The sequence below is a fragment of the Rhinatrema bivittatum genome, chromosome 5 (genome assembly GCF_901001135.1).
Source record: "Rhinatrema bivittatum chromosome 5, aRhiBiv1.1, whole genome shotgun sequence".
NCBI lineage: Eukaryota > Metazoa > Chordata > Amphibia > Gymnophiona > Rhinatrematidae > Rhinatrema > Rhinatrema bivittatum.
In genome coordinates, this window is record NC_042619.1 from 12909094 (window position 1) to 12930074 (window position 20981).

Sequence of the window (20981 nt, forward strand, 5' to 3'; positions counted from 1 at the left end):
TGTTTGGGTAATTGCCAGGTTCTTGTGGCCTGGTTTGGCCTCTGTTGGAAACAGGATGCTGGGCTTGATGGACCCTTGGTCTGACCCAGCATGGCAATTTCTTATGTTCTTATGTTCAACAATTGAGGAAGGTGCCGTCTACCGGTGCCGAAACCTCCTGTTCCTGTTGTGAGTCAGACGGAGGTTTCCCTATAGCAAATGAAGTTTCTAATGCTTCATAGAATCCTGCTAGGGATTGTGATAAATGCCAAAAAGCATCTTTGGTAGCTTGCGGCATCGGCGGGTTAGTTGGTCTCTGACGGCTTTGTTCTTTGTGAAATCTAGAACTCTCCTCCAGTGGTTCCGAGGCACTGGTCGGCGATGGAGATGCCTGAGTCGACGTTAGGCAGATGGGCGAATCCTGATCCCGTCGAGTAGATGGGAATGACGACTTAGACGTCGAAGGACTAAAGTCCGTGGTTTTGTGATGTTTGTGCGGTTCTTGGATTTGTCTCCGTTTGTGGTGCCTCTTATGAGAGTCCGAAGAGCTGTGGGTTCTCCTTGAACTATGAGGTGAAGAGCTAGCTTTCCAGTGGCTAGAGTGACCGGTAGAAGACTTTTGGTTATCCTTGTGTTTACGCTGCTCAGTGTCATCTCGTGAAACTGAAGCGGTTGATCTGGATAGGGAATATAATTCTGATGTCTTCCCTTTAGGAATTTTCACAAAAGACCCCGTTTTAGGTGGTACTGTTTCGTGTGTATTTGTATTTTGTATTTATTAAAATTTATTAATCGCCTAACACTTAAAAAGGCCTAGGCGATATACAAAAATACATACATATTAAAACAAAAAACATACAGTGAAAACAAAAATATTAGTTTCACAGAAACCAAAACAATAATACCAGATATTATTGGTGCATATAATATTAAAACAACTCTGCAATTTTACCATTAAAATCACAATGTTAGTACATCATTTTTACAGTGAAAACAGAATGATGATATTCATACTGTTTATTTACCATTAAATGCAAGATGAAGCAGATGTTCCTTCAAAGCTGTTTTGAATTTTTTAATGTCATCAAGAGATTTCAGGTCAACTGGAAAAAGATTCCATACGGTGGGTGCTACTATAGAAAAAGATGTTTTCCTAGTACAAAGTAGTCGAGCTTGACGGACTGAGGGAATGGCTAACATGTTAAGTTGGGAAGATCTCAAAGTTCGGACAGGGTTATATGTCCGTAACAAAGCGTTAAACCAAAATGAAAACTCAGGCAAGTGTAGTTTGTAAACCAACATCCCTATTTTAAATAATATTCGTTGATGCAATGGAAGCCAATTAAGTCTACAGAGAATTGGTGAAATATGATCATGGCGTGCAGTATGGGTAACCAACCTAGCAGCAGAATTTAATAAAAGTTGTACTGATTGAAGTATATATTTTGGCAACCCAATATATAACCCATTACAATAGTTGATATGTGGGAAAATAATGGCACGAATGACCATTAAAAAATCTTTGTCATATAGCAAATGCCGAAGACCACTTAATAACCGAAGTTTAAAAAAACCTGATCTAATCAACGATTTTATTTGGGGTTTGAAAGATAAAGTAGGATCAATCCAAATACCTAAACTCTTAATAGGCTTAGTCAAAGAAAAAGAAGAATCGCCTATTAAGACAGTATCCGATAAAGGTACTGTCTGTGGACGATGAATTAGAAGCATTGTGGTCTTACTGGTGTTTAATAGTAACTTGTGTTGTTTCAACCATTTCTCAGTAGCCTCTAAACAAGCACTTAAAGAATTTAATGTGTCCTGCCATGAATTCTGAACTTTAATGTAGAACTGGATGTCATCTGCGTATATCTTGAACCCATCCGCAATAGTAGCAAGCAATTTGGTGATTGGTGCAAGATAAATGTTGAACAACATTGCCGAAAGGGCTGAACCCTGTGGCACGCCTACCTTTACCTGCTGAGGATCAGAGTGGGAATTGTTAAATCGAAAAACTTGTGACCGCTCAGATAAATAGCTCTCAAACCATTTTAACACAATTCCTGAAATACCACATTCCTGGAGACGATGAAGTAGAATTCAGTGGTCAATAGAGTCAAAAGCTGAGGTGATGTCAAGTGAAACTAGAATAAACTGAAATCCGTCATCGAGACCACGTTTAACGGAATCAATTAAAGAGATCAATAGTAATTCAGTACTAAGACCGCGGCGAAAGCCGAATTGATGAGGGCTCAGTGTTTCATTCTCTTCTAAGAAATCTGTTAATTGCTTAAGAACTATCCCTTCTATTACTTTAGCAATTAAAGGAAGTGACGAAATAGGCCTGTAATTTAAGGGATTACTAGCGTCCAACGTAGATTTTTTAAGCAGAGGTTTAACCGAAGCTGATTTAAGAATGCTGGGCATGATACCTAGACTTAAAGAAGCATTCACAATGTCAACAATCGAAGTTCTCATAAGTTCAAAAATACCCTTAAAGGAAATAGTAGAAACATTCAGAATGGGGCACACGGTATTGTTCATATTTGCAATGACATTAAAAATTTCTGTAGAAGCTACTGATTCAAATTCAGACCATAATTGAACATCCCCAACTACAGACACTGGGTTACACTGATCTACATCCTTAAATGACAGCAACAGCGTTTCTAACTTAGTTGCAAAATGGTTAGCAAAAATATCTGCTGTCAGCATGGAAACATCCACATTCTTTTCCGACTTCTGTTTTCCAGTTAACTTATGCACTAATGTAAATAGAACTTTAGAATTATGACCAATTTCATTAATCTTTTTAGAAAAATAATCCTTTTTAGCAGAAATGTGTCTGATTGATATTGTTTTAAGGACCGGCGATACCTAACAACATTCTCACAAGAAGGATGTTTATGCCATTTTCGTTCATTTCTGCATACCTGCTGTCGTGAAGACAGCAGAGCAGGGGAGATCCAGGGACAAAAAGCTTTCTTACTAGATTTAAAAGATGAAATACACTTAAGGGGTGCTGTCAAGTCAATGGCCATATTTAAACAGGAATGCCAATTAGTAAAATAACAATCAAAATCTATATTCTCTGTCATTTCAGGAATATTAATGAGAGCTTCCCTCAACCTGCTGAAATCAATGATAGATCTCTTCACGTAATTACTAACAGAGTCATACTTTTTAAAGCACACACCTATACCATGTAAGGAAAAACTAATTAAAAAATGATCAGTCCAGGGAACAGGTTTTATATCAGGAGAACTAACTGCAAATTAGCATTTTCATTAATAAAGACTAAATCAAGTAAGTTTCCCAGACGATGTGTAGAAGAATCAATTATTTGTTGCCAACCAAATGACAATAAGATATCCCTACACATCAAGATCTGAAAGTCCTCATCTAAGAGATTAAAAGGTAAATTAAAATCTCCTAATAGAATCATGTTGTTTAAACAGACTGGAGCCAACAAAAGCTGTTCGAATAATAAAGAAAGATTAGAATGTAAAATCTTTGGAGGACAATAGACAAGACAAATGGAAAAAAGAGAATTATACACAAGTAATAATTCTAAATTTGTTTCAGAAAGATTTTGCGATTTCATCTTTAAAGATTCTCTAAATATGATTACCAAACCACCACCCCTACCTTTAGCTCTAGGCTGTGAAGCAAAAGTATAACCAACAGGGCAGATCTGATTAAGAACCAGAAAATCGGAATCTAATAGCCAACTCTCAGATATGCAAAGTATGTCTAATTTTTCTTCAATAATTAAATCATGAATAATCTGGAATTTACTCCTGATTGATTGAGCATTAATAAGAGAAATTTTTACATTCCCTACATCCCCTACTTGTTGTGAATCTAACAGAGGAATTCTTACTAAATGAGTGTAGCCGATAGTGATTTCCGTTTGGATTGTGTTGCCGCTTGTTCTTCTGACTGTGGCGGTACCGGCGCCGCAAGTGGTCGAGGCGTTTCCGGCTCTACGTGGTGCGGCGTTCCAGATGCATGAAGCGGCGTTTCCGGCGTCGTGTGGCGCGATGGTTTCGGCGCCGTATGGCGCGGTGGTTCCGGAGCCATGTGGCGCGGTGGTTCCGGCGTGGTTTCGGCGCCCCCTGGGGCGGTTGTTCCGGCGCCTTATGGCGCAGTGGTTGCGGCTCCGCAGATTTATGCGCCGTATGACTTACTTGTCTCTCAGGCGTCGTTATGCGCCCCGCCTCATGAGGCTTGGAGGACAGTGCTGATGTACGCGACTTAGTTTCATGCGTACGGCGCGGTGATCTTCCTTTTCTTGAGTCACGACTGGAAGTCGAATGACTAGAAGACCTGTTGTGAGGGGTCACAGGGCCCTGTTCCCCTTGTACCTGGATGTCCCTGGGCCTAGAGGTGTCCGATGAAGCCCTTGGTGTTGAATATTTCAGTCTCTTCACCGGTCCCGGTGAAGAGTGGGCTTCCGACAGCTCCGACGTGCTGAGGAGCTCTTGTAGACGATAGGCCCTCTGCCGTTTGGCCCTTGGTGACATCTTTGAACAATGTTCGCAGTTTTTTACGTCGTGGGAGCTACCGAGGCACCGGTAACACCGGTCATGACCGTCAGTGACCGACATTACACGGTTGCAGCGGCAGCGCTTAAACCCCGATTTCGACATGAGGAGAGTTTCAGCTCCGCGTGCGATCCCGCGCGCGGAAGAAACAGACTGAGGAGAATCTGTACTTCCTGCGCGGGAACCCACGCGCAGCCGCAGAGGATACAAAAAATCTGACCTCTGCTTTATCAAGCTCCGCCTCCCGGACCTGATTGACAGATCCCATGACAGCATGGCTAATTCAGCCCTGCTATCGACGGGAAACAAGAACTTCTTGAATATGTAACATGGAAAGTTGATTAAAAAAAAAAAAAAAAAAAGAATATCATTTCTTTCCTTCTAAATATAAGGTTGCAGGAGCATACTGTTGGGCAGGATGCCAGAATAGAGTTCTTGGCAGAGGAGTACATCAGGCTGACTAGTGTATATCTGCAGAGTGAGAGAGAGCTCTAGCAGACATATTGTGTATGTGCAGAACTGTAGCTGTGTTGCTCAAGAAACTGTCAGCGGGTAGAACTAACAACCAGGCAAAAGGGACCCACGATGCCAAAACCTTAGGTAAGGCTGAAACTCAGAAAGAAGAGAGAGCCCGTGGAACAGGAAAGATACTCATGTCGGGGCAATAGTGGGAAACAGATTCAGCTGTCATGACCTGCTGAGGTAAGAGGAAGCTGGTAAACAAAGAAAAAAAATCTCTATATAAGCAGCTAATGTGCAGGCAGAGAACGGAAGGAGTTCAGACAGTGACTATGAGGTCAGTCATTTATTTCTACTTCTGGATATTGCCTTTATTTTGCATACCAATAAAATACTTCTAACCTGAGCACCCTGTTTACTGTAAACAGATATGAGTACTGTAAGAAGCCTTCCCTAGCTGCTTTGAGGAATACAAAGTCAAGTACTTCTCACTTAGTAACACCTTAACAGTTAGATAAACAAAAAGCTGTAGAGTACATGGTCCAGAAGATGCAGCATTCTCTTCTTGGCCATAGGTACGCAAGGAGTCCAGCTAAAATGAAGTAAATCAGAAAATAAGCTTCTAATAATCATAGCTCGGTGGCACACCAGACTAAGAGGCGGTGCCCTTCGAGTTTTTCTCTGTCTCCATCTGCTGGAAGGGAGGCATAAACCAGCAGTCTGGACTGATCTGGGTACATACAGGGAACTAAGTATTACACTGGAATGTCGTCTTATATAAATAGCTGTACAGCCAGCGCCATGTACAGTAGACACAGTTTACAGTCATGTTCAGAAAGGTTCATTAGAGAAATAATGTGTGCCATGCACCACCAAACACCCAGGAATGCGAGTAAACAAGTCATTCAATTTGGACAAGTGTAGCTAGCACTAAAAGAACATAAGAACATGCCATACTGGGTCAGACCAAGGGTCCATCAAACTCAGCATCCTGTTTCCAACAGTGGCCAAGCCAAGTCACAAGAACCTGGCAAGTACCCATACATTAAACAGATCTCAAGCTACTATTGCTTATTAATTTATAGCAGCTTATGGATTTTTCCTCTAGGAGCTTATCCAAACCTTTTTTAAACCCAGTTACACTAACTGCTGTAACCACATCCTCTGGCAATGAATTCCAGAGCTTAACTGTCTCTGAGAGTAATTAAAGTGAAGTCCTTAGAGATGTGTGTGCGGTAGAGCAGCAGCAGAATCTACTGGGTTTTAAGAATGTGAAAAGAAATAGCAAATCAGTAGCTCTTTCCTTCAAAGAAGGTACAAATGCATTTCATTAACTTGATATATGAGGGCATACAAAGGCCCCAAATGGTGCACTACATGGGCATGGCAGAGTGCAGACCTTGGACCCTTGTCATTATAGAGAAATTGGAGGCAAACAAAAGTGTTTTGTAAAGATAGGCATGGTCAACCAGAACAGTAACTAAAAAGGTCTGCAGTGAAATCCACCAGAAGAATGGAAATCACAGTGTCAATCTGTGTACCAACATGGAGACTCTGGTGGTTTGGGATGTTTGGGGAAGGGCAGAGAGAGTTGAGCCAGCTTCTTGTGAGAGAAACTACTGTTTGGAATACAATGCAGTGGACAGACCTATGCATGTACACTCATAATGCACTGGGTTACACCAAGTCAGCATTAAATCCAGTTCTCTTGACACACACAGTTTCTATGGCAAACAGTTCACAGAAAAAAATGACAGCTGAGTTTGAAATGCACTGGTACCATTATGTGGCTGGGCTAGCTGCATGCACTTTCACCTCTTTAGCAGTGAGCACCACTGGTTTGTTACCTGTTTAGCATGCTCCTTCTGTAGTAGCTCTAGCTGTTCAACCTAAATGACAGAGGAAGCAAAACAAACAAACAAAAACAGTGAGCACAAAACATCAATGAGGTGGCCATTCAGATTAACATCCTTATTTGCAACTAGCCCACGGAAGAATAGTAAAGATCTAACTGTTAATTATCGCTCATCTTAAATACTGGGAATGGGTGGCAAAGTGGACTAGAATTACAGGAAAATTGGTTCTTACCTGCTAATTTTCGTTCCTGAAGTACCACAGATCAGTCCAGACGATTGGGTTTATGCATCCCTACCAGTAGAGGGAGGCAGAGAACAAAACTTTGAGGTACTGCTACATAACCGAGAGTGCCGCCTGCAGGCCCTCAGTATTGATCTGTACCCAAGCCAAGATGTCAACCTTAACAAACCCCAATAAACCTTGGGCGAACAGAGACAAAGTTGGAGCCCCCCTGCAAACTAGGCCTCCTTGACTTAACACAAATATATACCAAACTATGTACAGTTTTCATTACTCTGATCATATCAAATGGCAACTCAATCAGCTTAGCCATAACCAGAAGTGAGGAAGACTTGTCAAAATGGGATGGGTCTTTGGACTGATCAGTGGTACTTCAGGAACAAGAATTATCCAGGTAAGAACCACATTTCCTACTACAGAAGGAAAAAAAGAAAAAAAAAGAAACAATCCAGGCCCAGGACACCACGTGTTGAGTGAGCCACGCCCCCAAACAGGCATCGGGCCTATCAGAGGGTGGCTACGGTCCCCTTTAAACCCAGGCGCATCCCAGTGGCGTCCATTTCAGCCCCACCCGTGCCCGGCTGCTACCTCGCCCCTGCTAAGGCTCACCTACCTTCGATAGGTGAGCCGTGCAGGGCGAGACGGGGGAAAAAGAAACCATCCAGGACGCCACGCGGTGAGTGAGCCGCGCCCCCAAACAGGCATCAGGCCTATCAGAGGGCGGCTACGGCCCCCTTTAAACCCAAGCGCATCCCAGCGGCGTCCATTTCAACGCCCACCCGTGCCCGGCTGCTACCCATCGAAGGTAGGTGAGCAGGTTCTCGCGGGGCGAGAACCTGCTCACCTACCTTCGATGGGCGAGACGGGAGGCGAACAGGGAAAAAAGAAACCAACCAGGCCCAGGACGCCACGCGGTGAGTGAGCCACGCCCCCAAACAGGCATCGGGCCTATCAGAGGGTGGCTACGGCCCCCTTTAAACCCAGGCACATCCCGGCGGTGTCGCGCGTCCAAAGGAGTGCGACCAAAGGGGCCTGCCCCTTAGTATGCCCCAAGAATCAGGACAGAGGCTCCCCACTGATTAGCAGCCTCGCCTCAGCACTGCTACACGCGACCCCCCGCCAACATTCTTCCACCACCCTCCAGCACTCTTCCCGCCTCCTCCAGCAATCTTCCAGCACTCTTTCCGCCTCCCCCAGCACTCTTCCCGCCTCCCCCAGCAATCATCCAGCAGTCTTCCAGCCTCCCCCAGCAATCATCTAGCCGTCCCTAGCACTCATCCAGCATTCATTCATCCAGCCTCCTCCAGCACTCAACCCATCATAATGCTAACGGGATTCCCAATCCCTATTCTTCATCAAGGTTTCCTCAACACAGGAAAAGCAACAATGCAATATCAACCACGCTCCTCCAAAACCCTCATTCCAATCTTGATCTCACCCCTTACCCAACTCCTAGGTCTCGCATTATTCTCCCTGACACTATTCAACGCTCAATCCATCACGAAGAAAACTCTGATCCTTAACGACTCAAAACCGGACATCTGCACCATAACAGAAACCTGGCTCAAACCAACAGATATAGCACTAATAAATCAACTTCCTACTCAGATTTATGACTTCTTCTCCCTCCCCCGACTAAAGAAAAGAGGTGGGGGCATCCTTCTAGCAACCAAAAAAGCGCTGAGAGTCTCCCAACTCCCAGCAAAATCTGATTCAAAATTAGAAATTGGCCTCTTCAAAACAGACCAACTCCAAATCCTCCTAGTTTACGCCCCACCAGGACTTCTCGACTCAGATGCCTCCCCCATCGTAGAAATAATTGCAAAACACAAATTTGGACTCCCCCGCCTTAATCCTAGGAGATTTCAACCTCCATGTCGACAACACCACACTCACAACCAACTGCGAAGCTTTATTCTCCACACTTACAGCCATGGGCTTCCAACAGATCATTAAGCCCACCCACAAAGCTGGCCACACCCTGGACCTTATTTTCATAAACTCCGGCATCACTCACTCATTCCCCCCCTGTATGCACACCCGTCCCTTGTTCGGATCACTCACTTATTTCCGCTACCTTCTCAATAACTGAAGCCTGCAACTCTCACCCCCCTCAATCGTCATTTCCCTACAGAAGATCCTGCTCCTCCTTGGACCTCAGTAACCACCTGGCTAAAGAACTTCCACACTTAAACCTTTCAGATCCCAATTCAGCCATATCATCTTGGAGCAATATCACAGAGGAAATAGCAAATAAATTATGTCCACTATCAACAAAAAAACTCAACCCCAACTCCACAAAGACAACCATGGTTCACCAATGACCAACAAAACTCAAACAAAACCTCAGAAAGAAAGAAAACAAATGGCGAAAAAACCCCTGCCCCAGCACACTATCCGCCTACAAATCCACCCTCCACCACTACAGGAACTCTTCCTTAAGGTCAAAAAGGGATTTCTACACCTACAAGATTCATGACCTTGCCTTTGACGCAAAAGTCCTCTTCGCCTACGTATCCGAACTAACACAACCTAAGACACCGCCTATCCCTAACGAACAAGCACAATCCAAAGCCGATGAACTGGCTCTATTCTTTCAAAGCAAAATCACCAATCTCTTAACCCTCTTGCCCCCTAGCCCCACCTCTCAAGACTAGCTCCTACCACCTCCTCAACAAAAGAACCTCGCTGGATTCGTTCGAACCTACCACCGCCTTAGAGATCCAATCTCTACTAAAGAAAATGAAACCTTCCTCCCATCCTTTCGACCAAATCCCGTCGAAACTTCTTCTGCTAATACCTGACACCATCTCCAAACCACTAGCGGACATCATAAACTGCTCCTTAACACAGGGAATCTTCCCCGACGCCCTAAAACTTGCTTCGCTTAAACCTCTCCTAAAGAAACCAGATTTGGATCCCAAGAATCCAAACAACTTCCGCCCAATTTCCAAGCATCCTTTTGTAGCCAAGATTATGGAAAAACTTGTCAATTCGCAACTCTCTGATTACCTCGAAGACCACAAAATACTGTACCCCACCCAATATGGTTTCCGCAAGGCGCTAAGCACTGAAACCCTACTCTTATCGCTAACAGACCAACTCCTCATGGGCTTAGACAAAGGACAATCATTCTTACTAATCCTCCTGGACCTTTCGGCGGCTTTCGACACTGTAAATCATGCCATCCTCCTCAACCGCCTATCTGACATTGGAATAACAGGCACTGCCTACACATGGTTCAAAACATTCTTCTGTAACAGAGGTTATAAAGTTAGAATCAAAAATAAAGAACCCCCCCCCCCAATTCCTCACTAGGAGTCCCTCAAGGTTCCTCCCTGTCCCCAACTTTAACATTTACCTTCTTCCTCTATGCCAACTGTTAACTAACCTTCAACTAAAACATTTCCTTTATGCCGACGACGTGCAAATCCTGATCCCCAAAGAACCTATCACTAAAACTCTCAAACACTGGGAAAACTGCCACCGGGAGATCAACCTACTCCTCGCAAACTTAAACCTGATACTAAACTCAGCAAAAACGGAACTCCTTATCTCTCCAGAAAACAGCAACTTCCCACAAAGTGCTCCAGCTAACACCATTGTTACCCAAGCAAGAGACCTAGGAGTGGTAATAGACAACCGCCTGAATCTAAAATCATTCATTAACAACACTACCAAGAACTGCTTCTATAAGCTGCAGGTACTAAAAAGAATGAAACCTCTCCTTCACTTTCAAGACTTAGGAACAGTCCTACAAGCCGTAATATTCTCCAAGATAGATTATTGCAACTCTATCTTGCTAGGTCTCCCGTCCTCATCCATCAAACCCCTTCAGATACTCCAGAATGCAGCAGCCAGAATCCTGACAAATTCCAGAAGAAGAGACCACATCTCTCCCATTCTCAAAAATTTACACTGGCTACCGATACATTTTAGAATTCTTCACAAGTCCTTCACCATCATCCATAAATCCATTCATACCCAAGCCCCGCTTAACCTCCAAATCCCCCTCAGACTACACACGTCATCCAGACCGATCAGGGAAGCCTACAAAGGTTCCCTACTAGTTCCCCCAACCAAGGCCACACACCATCTACCACTCAGAGATTGGGCCTTTTCTACAGCGGGACCCTCTCTTTGGAACACCTTACCACCTGATCTCAGACTGGAACCATGCTTATTAACTTTCAGAAAAAGACTTAAGACTTGGTTATTTAAACAAGCCTTTCCCGAGTCTAAATGAGTCACTAATAAACTTTAAGATACTTTTTTGCACAATGTAAATAATTTCTTCTGTAAAAATACTTCTTCTATTGTCTCCTTCCTTCCCCAGTTCCAGCAACCCTGTTTTATTGTAACTTTTTTGCTTCCTTTCCACTTGTTAAAGTTTCAAGGTTTTTTGCACCCCCTGTTACCTGTAAACCAGCATATGATTGTATCATGAATGCCGGCATAGAAAAGCTCTAAATAAATAAAATAAATAAATACGTTTCCTTTCCAGTTCGTACCCTGGATCAGTCCAGACACGTGGGATGTACCCAAGCCCCTCTATTCTGGGCGGGAACCCGAAAGACCCGCACAATACTCTCCCCAAACGTCGCTTCCACTGGAGCCTGCATATCTAAGTGGTAATGTTTGGTAAAAGCGTGAAGAGACGACCATGTCACCGCACGACAGATCTCCTGCAGAGAAAGCAGTTGACCCTCTGCCATGAGGTCACCTGTGCCCTAGTGGAATATGCTCGCAAACCCTCCAGCACTGGCTAGCCCTTACAGATGTAAGCCAAAGCTATCGTCTCTTTTAACCAGCGAGCAATAGTGCCCTTGGAAGTCTTATTTCCCTTCTTTGCTCCATTGAACAGGACAAACAGATGATCAGATCTCCAAAAGGTATTCATCACCTTGAGATATCACAAAAGGATATGACGCACTTCCAATAAGTGAAGTTCCCTAGCTATAGAAGAATCGGCTGTCAAGTTCGGAAAAGCTGGAAGCTCGACCACCTGTATAAGGTGAAAAGAGGACACTACCTTCGGCGAAAAGGAAGGAACTGTGCATAAAGAAACCATATTGTCCGAAAAACACAGAAAAGGGTCCCTACACAACAATGCTTGCAGCTCAGAAATTCGCCTAGCCGAACAGATGGCCACCAGGAAAAATAGTCTTCAGGGTTAAATCCTTCATCGACGCTCTCCACATTGGCTAAAAAGGGGGTCCACACAGCACCCGAAGAACCAAATTCAAATTCCACGTCTGACAGATCTTCCACACCGGAGGACGCAGATGGTTTGCCCCTTTCTGGAAACGAGAAACATCCTGATGAGATGCCAACGGTCTTCCCTGAATCCTACCATGCAGGGAACCCAAAGCTGCTACCTGGACCCGAAGGGAATTATACACTAACTCTTTAAGACAACCCGCTCTGCAGGAAGGCCAAGATCTGTGGGATGTCCACCGTTAAGGGCTGCATTCCATTCAGCAAACACCAGGATTCGAAAACTCTCCACACCCTGACTTAGGCCATTGACGTGGAAGGTCTCATCGCCTGAGGCCTCTCAAAAGCTAAGCCACAAGACAGAAGTGATCCTCCTGATCTGAAAATACGGGTCCCTGTCAAAGTAACCCTGAGAGATGATCCAAGCAAACGAGGCCGTCTACCGCCAGACGCAGGTGGTCTGCAAACCACAGCTGACGCGGCCACTCGAGTGCCACTAGAATCACTCTGCCCGGATGAATTTCGATGCGCCACAGCGCCCATCCTATGAGCAGCCACAGAGGAAACATGTACTGCAAGATGTGTGTTGGTCATGGTTGCACGAGAGCGATGCCCTCCGATCTGACCTCCCATCTGCGACTGAAAAAGCAATCTCTTTTCGCTTTTGCTGGAATCGCTATGAGGTCTATCACTGGTTTTCCCTACCTTGCTTGCAGCAAGGCGAAGGCTTCCACCAACTCCCACTTCCCCAGATCCAGACGCTGTCTGCTGAGGAAGTCCGTCTGCATGTTGTCCACTTCGGATACATGAGAAGCAGCTAGTCTCACCAGAGGTTGCTCCACCCACACGAACATCTCCTGTGCCACTAGACTCTTCATTCCACCTTGACAATTGATGTAAGCTACTCTCGTTGCATTGTCCAAGAATACTTGCACTGAACTTGTCCATACCGAGAAGAAATGCCAACAAGGCCTTGCGCAGTGCCCTGGTTTCCAGTCAACTGATCGACCAAGCCTCCTCCTCTGACAACCAGTGACCCTGGGTCAATTTTCCTTGACAAACTGCCCCCCCCATCCAGAGAGGCTGGCATCCGTGGTTACCAGTACCCAGTTGGTTATTTCCAGATCTTGCCGAGATAGCCACCACGAAAGACTGGACCTGGCGTCCTCTGGCAACCGTAAAGGGAGCTGAAATTCCTCTGACAGCGGCGCCCCCTGTAGAGGACACATGTGAGCAAAGGCCCCTGGCACTAAATCCAGTGTAGAAGCCATGGACCCCAGGACCTGCAGGTAATCCCAGATCTTGGGCACTGACAGGCTCAGCAAGCGAAGAACCTGATTCTGCAACTGAGGACTCTCTCCAAGGTCAGGAACACCTTTCTCACCTTCCTCAGCCAGATAACGAAGCGAGCACTCAGATACTCCAAGGTTTGAGTCAGCTTAAGATGACTCTTTGAAAGGTTTGTTACCCAGCCCAACGACCCCAGAAGCTGGAGTACCTTCTAGACTGAGCAACCACACTCTACCTCCAGCTTTGCTCATATCAGCCAATTGTCCAGGTATGGGTGGGACTAAAACACTCTCCTCCTTGAGTGCCATCGCAACTACTACCATCACCTCTGATAGCTTCCTTACTTCCGCTCCCCCCGGGGAACCACTGTCCCTCGGGGGTTCTGCACGGATTCCGAAAGGACTGCTGTCTGCCCAAACTTTTTTTCTGCAATGTCTGTGCAGGGGCTCTTACTGATCAAAATCTCCTAGCCTCTCAAAGATGAACTCACAGTGGAAAGGACTTCCTAGGATCCTTCCTGTCTTCAGGTAACTAATTGTCTTTTGACTCTCCCAACTGCTTCACGAGCTGCTCCAAGGCCTCCTCGAAAAGGAGCTTCGACAAATGGGCCTTAGACCACAAGTTCACTGACCAATTTTGCAGCTGCAAAAGTCTTTGCGCCGCCACCGCAGAGACCATACTCCTGGCAGAAGTCTGGACATGTCATGCCAGCATCGGCCACACAGGCCACCCCCACCTCTAAATGGGCTGCCTGCGCCAGATCAGATGTCATTCCTAAATGCTTGTCATGTGCCTTCTGCACCTAGAACAAACAGACTCTCTGCATTAGACTTCCACACACCACTGCACGAAGGGTCAAAGCTAAGACTTCAAAAAGCTACTTGAGCGGGATCACCAGCTTCCTATCGGAGATCCTTGAGAGCTGCTGCTCCCATTACTGGGATGGTAGTCTTCTTAGTAATTGCTGACAGCTGCATCCACCTAGGGAATTCTCCATGACTCCAAGGTCTGTTCCGGCAAAGGATATATATTTTCCCATAGCTCTTGCGATCTTCAGGCCTGCCTCAGGAGATTCCTACTCCCGATCCACCAACTTCTTCACCTGTTTCACCCTTCAGGTGCGAGTTCACGCCTTCCTTATCCTAGTCTTCCTCGATGGCTTTAATGCAGAGCTCCTTCAGAACCTGGGGAATCAAACAACCCAGTTCCTCTCTCCGGAACAGCTGGACCACCCGCGGGTCATCTCCTTCCGTGACCGGAACCGCATCCTGAGCGTCTGGATCCCCCAAACATCCAATGGATCCTGGTTCAGGTTCTGCCTCAGATCTCCCAGGGCACTAAAAAGATCCTTGTCCGGTAGCACTAATCATCCAGGCTATTTGATGAATCACCCTCCTCAGGGGTTCGCCAGAGTCCCAGCATCCGCAGGATCCCTCCTGACTCCACAGGCCCTCTAGCCTTTTTGTCCATCCAGGACTTCCTAGGTAAGGACCTCTTCGCCCCTAATTTCTTCCTGGCTAAATAAGCCTTATGAAGGAGAAGCACGAAATCTGTGTAAAAGGCCTCCAGGTCAGAGGAGGAAGAAAAGTGATCGGCTCCCTCACAAGTCTCACCCTGTCCACTGCCACCAGCAGTGTCCTTTCCCACAGGAAAAAGCGTGGGAGGGAAATCCAGGGGCTCAGAAATGGCAGCCTGCACTTCTGCATGCGCTGCCAAAATGGTCGCTGGCTCCTCTGACCCCCCTGGAGCCGACCCAGCCACCTGCACCTTCTCGCTGCTCCGGGGGTCCCGCCAAGGTCCTGCCTCCCTCCCCCGAGGAATATTCACAGCTGCATTGAGGCGAGTTTGCTTCAGACCGCAGCTGCAGCAAAGTTTCCTGTACTGTGTGGGAGCCGGCATGTTAGGGCGGTCAGGACTCAGCCACTGCGATCGTACTCGCCGCTGTCCCGGGGATGAAATTCAGTACTCACCCCCGATGAAGGCAGGCAATTCGGCCTGCCTCTCAGCAGGAAAACAAATACTTACCTGCTCCTCAGCCCTGCACAGAGCCTCTGCTGCTGCCGCCGATCTCACTGCTTCACCTCTTTTGGTTTTTTTTGGCATCTCATGTTCCTTTGGTCCTATGAGTTGACCATTCGTGACTTCTGAGCCAATGTTGTTATAAAGAGGAAACAATATGCAGCTGTAAAGCCCCTGGAGTCAGGGCTCCCGGCAAGACAAGGCCTGCAGCTTAGAAATTCGACGCGCAGAATATACAGCCACTAGAAACAATGCCTTCAAGGTCAACAACCGCAAGGAAAGGCTACGAAGCAGTCGGAATGTAGGGCCTACCAAGAAATCCAGCACCAAGGGGATTGGTAACCTCAAGGGAGGCCTAAGATCCTTCACTCCCTTCAAAAAACAGACTACATCAGGAAGGGCCAACAAGATCCTCCTTGATCTATCAGCCGCGTTCGATACAGTAAACCACGCAATTCTCATGGACAGACTAACCGACATCGGAATCAAAGGCACAGTCCTTAACTGGTTCAAATCTTTCTTACATAATAAGATTCTACAAAGTCAAAATCAACAATTATGAATCACACCCAGTCTGCGCATCTCTAGGAGTTCCCCAAGGTTCTTCCCTATCCCCCACCCTTTTCAATATTTATCTTCTTCCGCTCTGCCAGCTCCTCTCTGAGCTAAAACTAACATACTACATCTATGCAGATGTGCAAATTTTTCTTCCAATCACAATTTCTCTACAAAATACCCTAGAATTCTGGAATAAATGCCTCAAATCCATCAACAACCTTCTAATGAGCCTTAATCTAATTCTCAATACCAACAAGACGGAAATTCTTTTGATAACACAAGATGACAAACCTACGATGTCCAACTATAACAATCAATCATCCTTTTCAACTCAAGTCCGAAATCTTGGAGTCATCATAGACAAACAATTAAATCTAAAAAAATTCATTAATAATACCACAAAAGAAGGTTTCTTTAAACTACAAACCCTAAAACGGATTAGACCACTCCTCCGTTTCCAAGACTATCGTACAGTTCTTCAGGCAATTATCTTCTCAAAAATCGACTACTGCAATTCTCTTCTACTTGGCCTTCTGTCCAATACCATTAAACCCTTACAAATGCTCCAAAATGCATCAGCAAGAATTCTTTCCAAGACCAAAAAAAGAGAACATATCACACCTGTATTGAAAAATCTACACTGGCTCCCAATTAAATATAGAATCACCTACAAAGTATTAACTATCATACACAGATCCATACACAACCTCATTCCTCTAAACCTAAATATACCGTTTCAACTGCACATACCATCCAGACCGGTAAGAACAGCATATAGAAACTCTTTCTTCGCTCCACCAATCAAATCATCGCTAAACAAAAGAGCTTTATCCACAGCAGGCCCCACAGAATGGAATTCTATACCACCAGAACTAAGGCAAGAACAATGCCTGAATACTTTCAAAAAGAGACTAAAAACTTGGCTATTCGAACAAGCATTTGATTAAAAACAAACTACTCATTTCCTCATTTTAACATCCATCAGACTTTTTCCCCTCTTATCTTAGTATACTCCCCTGTTGTAATGTAATTGCATTCTTATATGCTTGTTATTGTTTTAATGTAAACCGAAATATGTAACTTTGCTACATGAATTGCGGTATATAAAAATGTTAAATAAATAAGGAATCACCGTTCACCGGACCTCCTGAAATAGGCAAGAGCTGCAACCTGCACCTTCAAGGAATTAAGGGCCAATCCTTTATTCACCCCATCCTGCAAAAAATCCAGAATGAGCAGGATCTTAACTGAATGAGAAAGAACACCATGCTCCTCACGCCAAGCCTCAAATACTCTCCAAACCCGCACATAGGCTAAGGAAGTCGAGAACTTCAGAGTGTGGAGTAAGGTGGAAATCATCGTGGAAGAATACCCACGCTTAAACAGGCAAGCCCTCTCAAAGGCCAAACCATAAGACAGAACCGGGTTGGATCCTTGTGAAGAACCGGGCCTTATGTAACAGATCTCGGCACAGCGGAAGCCAAAGAGGGGTCTTCACCAGGTGTCTTTGCAAATCTGCATACCACGGACGCTTGGGCCAATTCGGGGCCACCAGGAGTACTAGCCCCTGTGGCCTTCGATTTTGCGAATCATCCTACCCAGCAATGGCCATGGAGGAAAGGCATAAAGCAATCTGTCTTCCGGCCAGACCTGTATGAAAGCATCTATGCTCAGAGACCACAAATTTCCTCCGACTGTAGAATCGAGGAACTTTTCACATTGCGAAAAGTCGTCAGCAGGTCTAGGAATGGAAGGCACCAGCGATCCACAATCTGAAACGCCTCAGCGGACAACACCCATTTCTCCTGGGTCCAGACTTTTTCTGCTGAGAAAGACCACTCTTAAGTCGTTTTTTCCTGCAATATGAAAGGCCAAGATCATCTGTAGATGACTTCTGCCCATTCCAAAAGTTTGTCTATTTCCTGCAACACTTGCTGGCTCTTGGTTCCTCCCTGGCGATTGATGTAGGCCACTGTCGTCACGTTGTCAGACATTACGCGGACCGCTTGATCTGCAACCTGTGGCTGAACCGCATGCATGCCAACTGGAACATCCGGGCTTCCAGTTGATTGATGTTCCAGTGGGACTCCTCGGCATGCCAAAGCCATTAGGCCGTCAGTTCCTGACAGTGAGCTCCCCAAACCTGGAGACTCACATCTGTCGTAAATACCAACCAATTCGGGGAGGACAAGGAAACTCCTTTTCTCAGATGAGACTCCTGCAACCACCACTGGAGGCAAGAGCAGAATTCCATGGGCAAGTGGAGACGAACCGAATAGTCTTGAGACTGTGTGTTCCAACAAGACAGTAGCGAGTGCTGAAGAGGACACATGTGTACCCTTACCCACGGCACCACTTCCAGGGTTGCTGCCATCAAGTGAGCACCTGTAGAGAGGACCACACTGTCAAGCGTATAGTGTTCTCAGGTGCATCAGTTGGTGATCAATTTCTGAATTCAAACTTCCAGCAGGAAAACCTTGTCCTGTCCCGTGTCTAACTGAACCTCCAGATACTCAAACGACTGGGATGGCTAGAGACTGCTCTTGGCCAGGTTCACCACCCAACTGAGCTCCTGCAACAATGAGATTGCCTTGTGCATCATCAGGTGGGCTCTCTTACTCAGACTTGGCTCAAATCAGCCAGTCGTCCAAGTATGGGTGCACCAGGATCCCTTCTCTTCTCAAGGTCACTGCTACAACCACCATAACCTTGGAAAAAGTTACAGGGGCAGTAGCTAGACCAAAGGGCAGCGCCCAAAACTGATAATGGCACGGTGTTCCAAAAGGATGGGAATATGAAGATAGGCCTCAGACAGATCCAGGGCGATCAGAAATTCCCCCAACTGCACTGCTATTATCACAGAGCATAAGGTTTCCATGTGAAAATGAGTCACCTTCAAATGACCATTGATCCTTTTGAGATCCAGGATGGGACGAAAGGAACCATCCTTTCTTGGGCACAACAAAATAAATGGAATAGCGCCCCATACTTTCTTGAAACGTGGGCACTGAAAGCACAGCCCTCAGTTTGAGGAGACTTTGAAGTGTAGACTCAATTGCTTGCTTCTTCAGTGGGAAGTGGTAAGGAGACCCCATGAACATGACCCGAGGAACACTGCAAAATTCCAGTGCATATCCTTCTCACATCAGCTCCAACGTGATCTCGACCCACCTCTGATAAAAGAGAGAGAAGCGTCCCCCTAACTCTTGTTCCCGAAGTTGGGTCAGCAAACCTTCAATGGGAAGCTTGGGAAGGTCAGCCACCCGAGTCCACACCTCTCTTGAGGTCTGGGACGAAAGGACTGAGACCTACCGAAAGGCCAAGTCCTCTGAAAGGTCGACCCTCTGTAGGGATGAAGTCGCCTGGAACCCTGGAGACAACCCCTGATATACCAAAGGGGCGCTGCAATTGCTTCTTATCCTCCGGCAATCCAGTGGGAGTGCTGAGAGGAGAGGATCACCTTGCTGATGGCTAGAAAGAATCATTAAGTCCTGCTTGGAGAAATGTTTAAAACTTCTAAGTATTGGGGAGAAGTAAACTATTGGGCTATATTTTTTTTTTAATGTGTTTGGTTTTAAATAGGTAGTCAGAAAGGCAGGCAACAAACAGAAGTTTGTATGTTTGTATTTCCCAACCATGCCACCCTATCCCAGAAACCTCTTACTCATCCTTTAATTTATAGGTAGATGTCACTTTCACACTTAAAAAAAAATAAATTATATATATATAAAAACAAAAATTAAAAAAAATTTTTAAATCAGCCTTTTAAAACTCTGAAATTCCCCACACCTTATCAAGAGTTTGATCATTCCCTTGTAGGTCACTACCAATACATCAATACATTTAAAGGACCCTAATTTGTATGCATTCCTGTTCCCATTGCAACCTAAAACTGAACAAATTTAAGATGAGGAGAGATTTCTGTGGGGAAAGCCATGATTCAGAAACCCGCCCCCTCCCCTGACATCATTGCAAACGGATCTGGGCAGTTTGAAAGGCGCCAAGCCAGCAGACGCTTGTGATGGGGAGGGCTACCCACCAGTGCTGATCTTTGTGCATCCCTTTGTGTTATTTGTTTAATATGCTCCTTGTTATACCTTTTGCTTAATTGTTAAGAACTTTGATTTTGATGATTTTATTTTTGTAATCTCCTAGCCTCAGGTACAAAAATTTTAGATTGTAAGCCCTTTTAGGGGATAGTGAATTACCTATTGTACCTTATTGTAAACCGATGTGATATCTCTTTTTGAAATGAACATCGGTATATAAAAATCGTAAATAAATAAAATGAAGGCAGCAGTCCAGCAGCAAGAGTGGAAACTAAAGTCTTTTGCATAGAGTGTCACATGCTTGATTTTTTTTACCCGCTGGTGAGAAATTGTATGTGTGCATCTTATGTAAGAACTCCTGTCTCTCAGAGAATGAGTCTGATCTCTGGATGCTAGAGTGGCAGACCTGGAGGACCTGAGGCAGACAGAGAGGTAAATAGATGAGACCTTTAGGGACATAGTAGCCAAGTCCCAACTACAGTCTGGCAGCCCTGGTGCTGCCTTGGAGGAGGGAGAGCATCAACCTGGTGCAGCAGGGAATGATCATGTAGCAAGGACCTGCTCTCCAGGTGGTGCATTGTTCTCTCACACCGATAATGTCTCCCCCGGGGCTACTGCCCAGGAGGGAAGGGTTAGGTCGGTCATCATAGTTGGTGATTTGAATTATTAGGAACGTAGACAGCTGGGCGGCTGGTGGGCGTGAGGATCGCCTGGTAATATGCCTACCTGGTGCGAAGATGGCGGACCTCATGTATAACCTACATTG

At 45.5% G+C, this 20981-nt stretch overlaps 1 protein-coding gene across 6 annotated transcripts in view; it reads right to left on the reverse strand.

Annotated features, from left to right (window-relative positions):
- NUMA1 (nuclear mitotic apparatus protein 1) overlaps nucleotides 1-20981 on the reverse strand; it is a 503280-nt gene that overhangs the window by 168386 nt on the left and 313913 nt on the right. For all 6 annotated transcript variants that reach the window (XM_029602025.1, XM_029602029.1, XM_029602028.1 and 3 more), the window contains exon 15: nucleotides 6833-6874. In XM_029602025.1, coding sequence (XP_029457885.1) covers nucleotides 6833-6874 — 42 coding nt within the window. The remainder of the gene's footprint in view (nucleotides 1-6832; nucleotides 6875-20981) is intronic.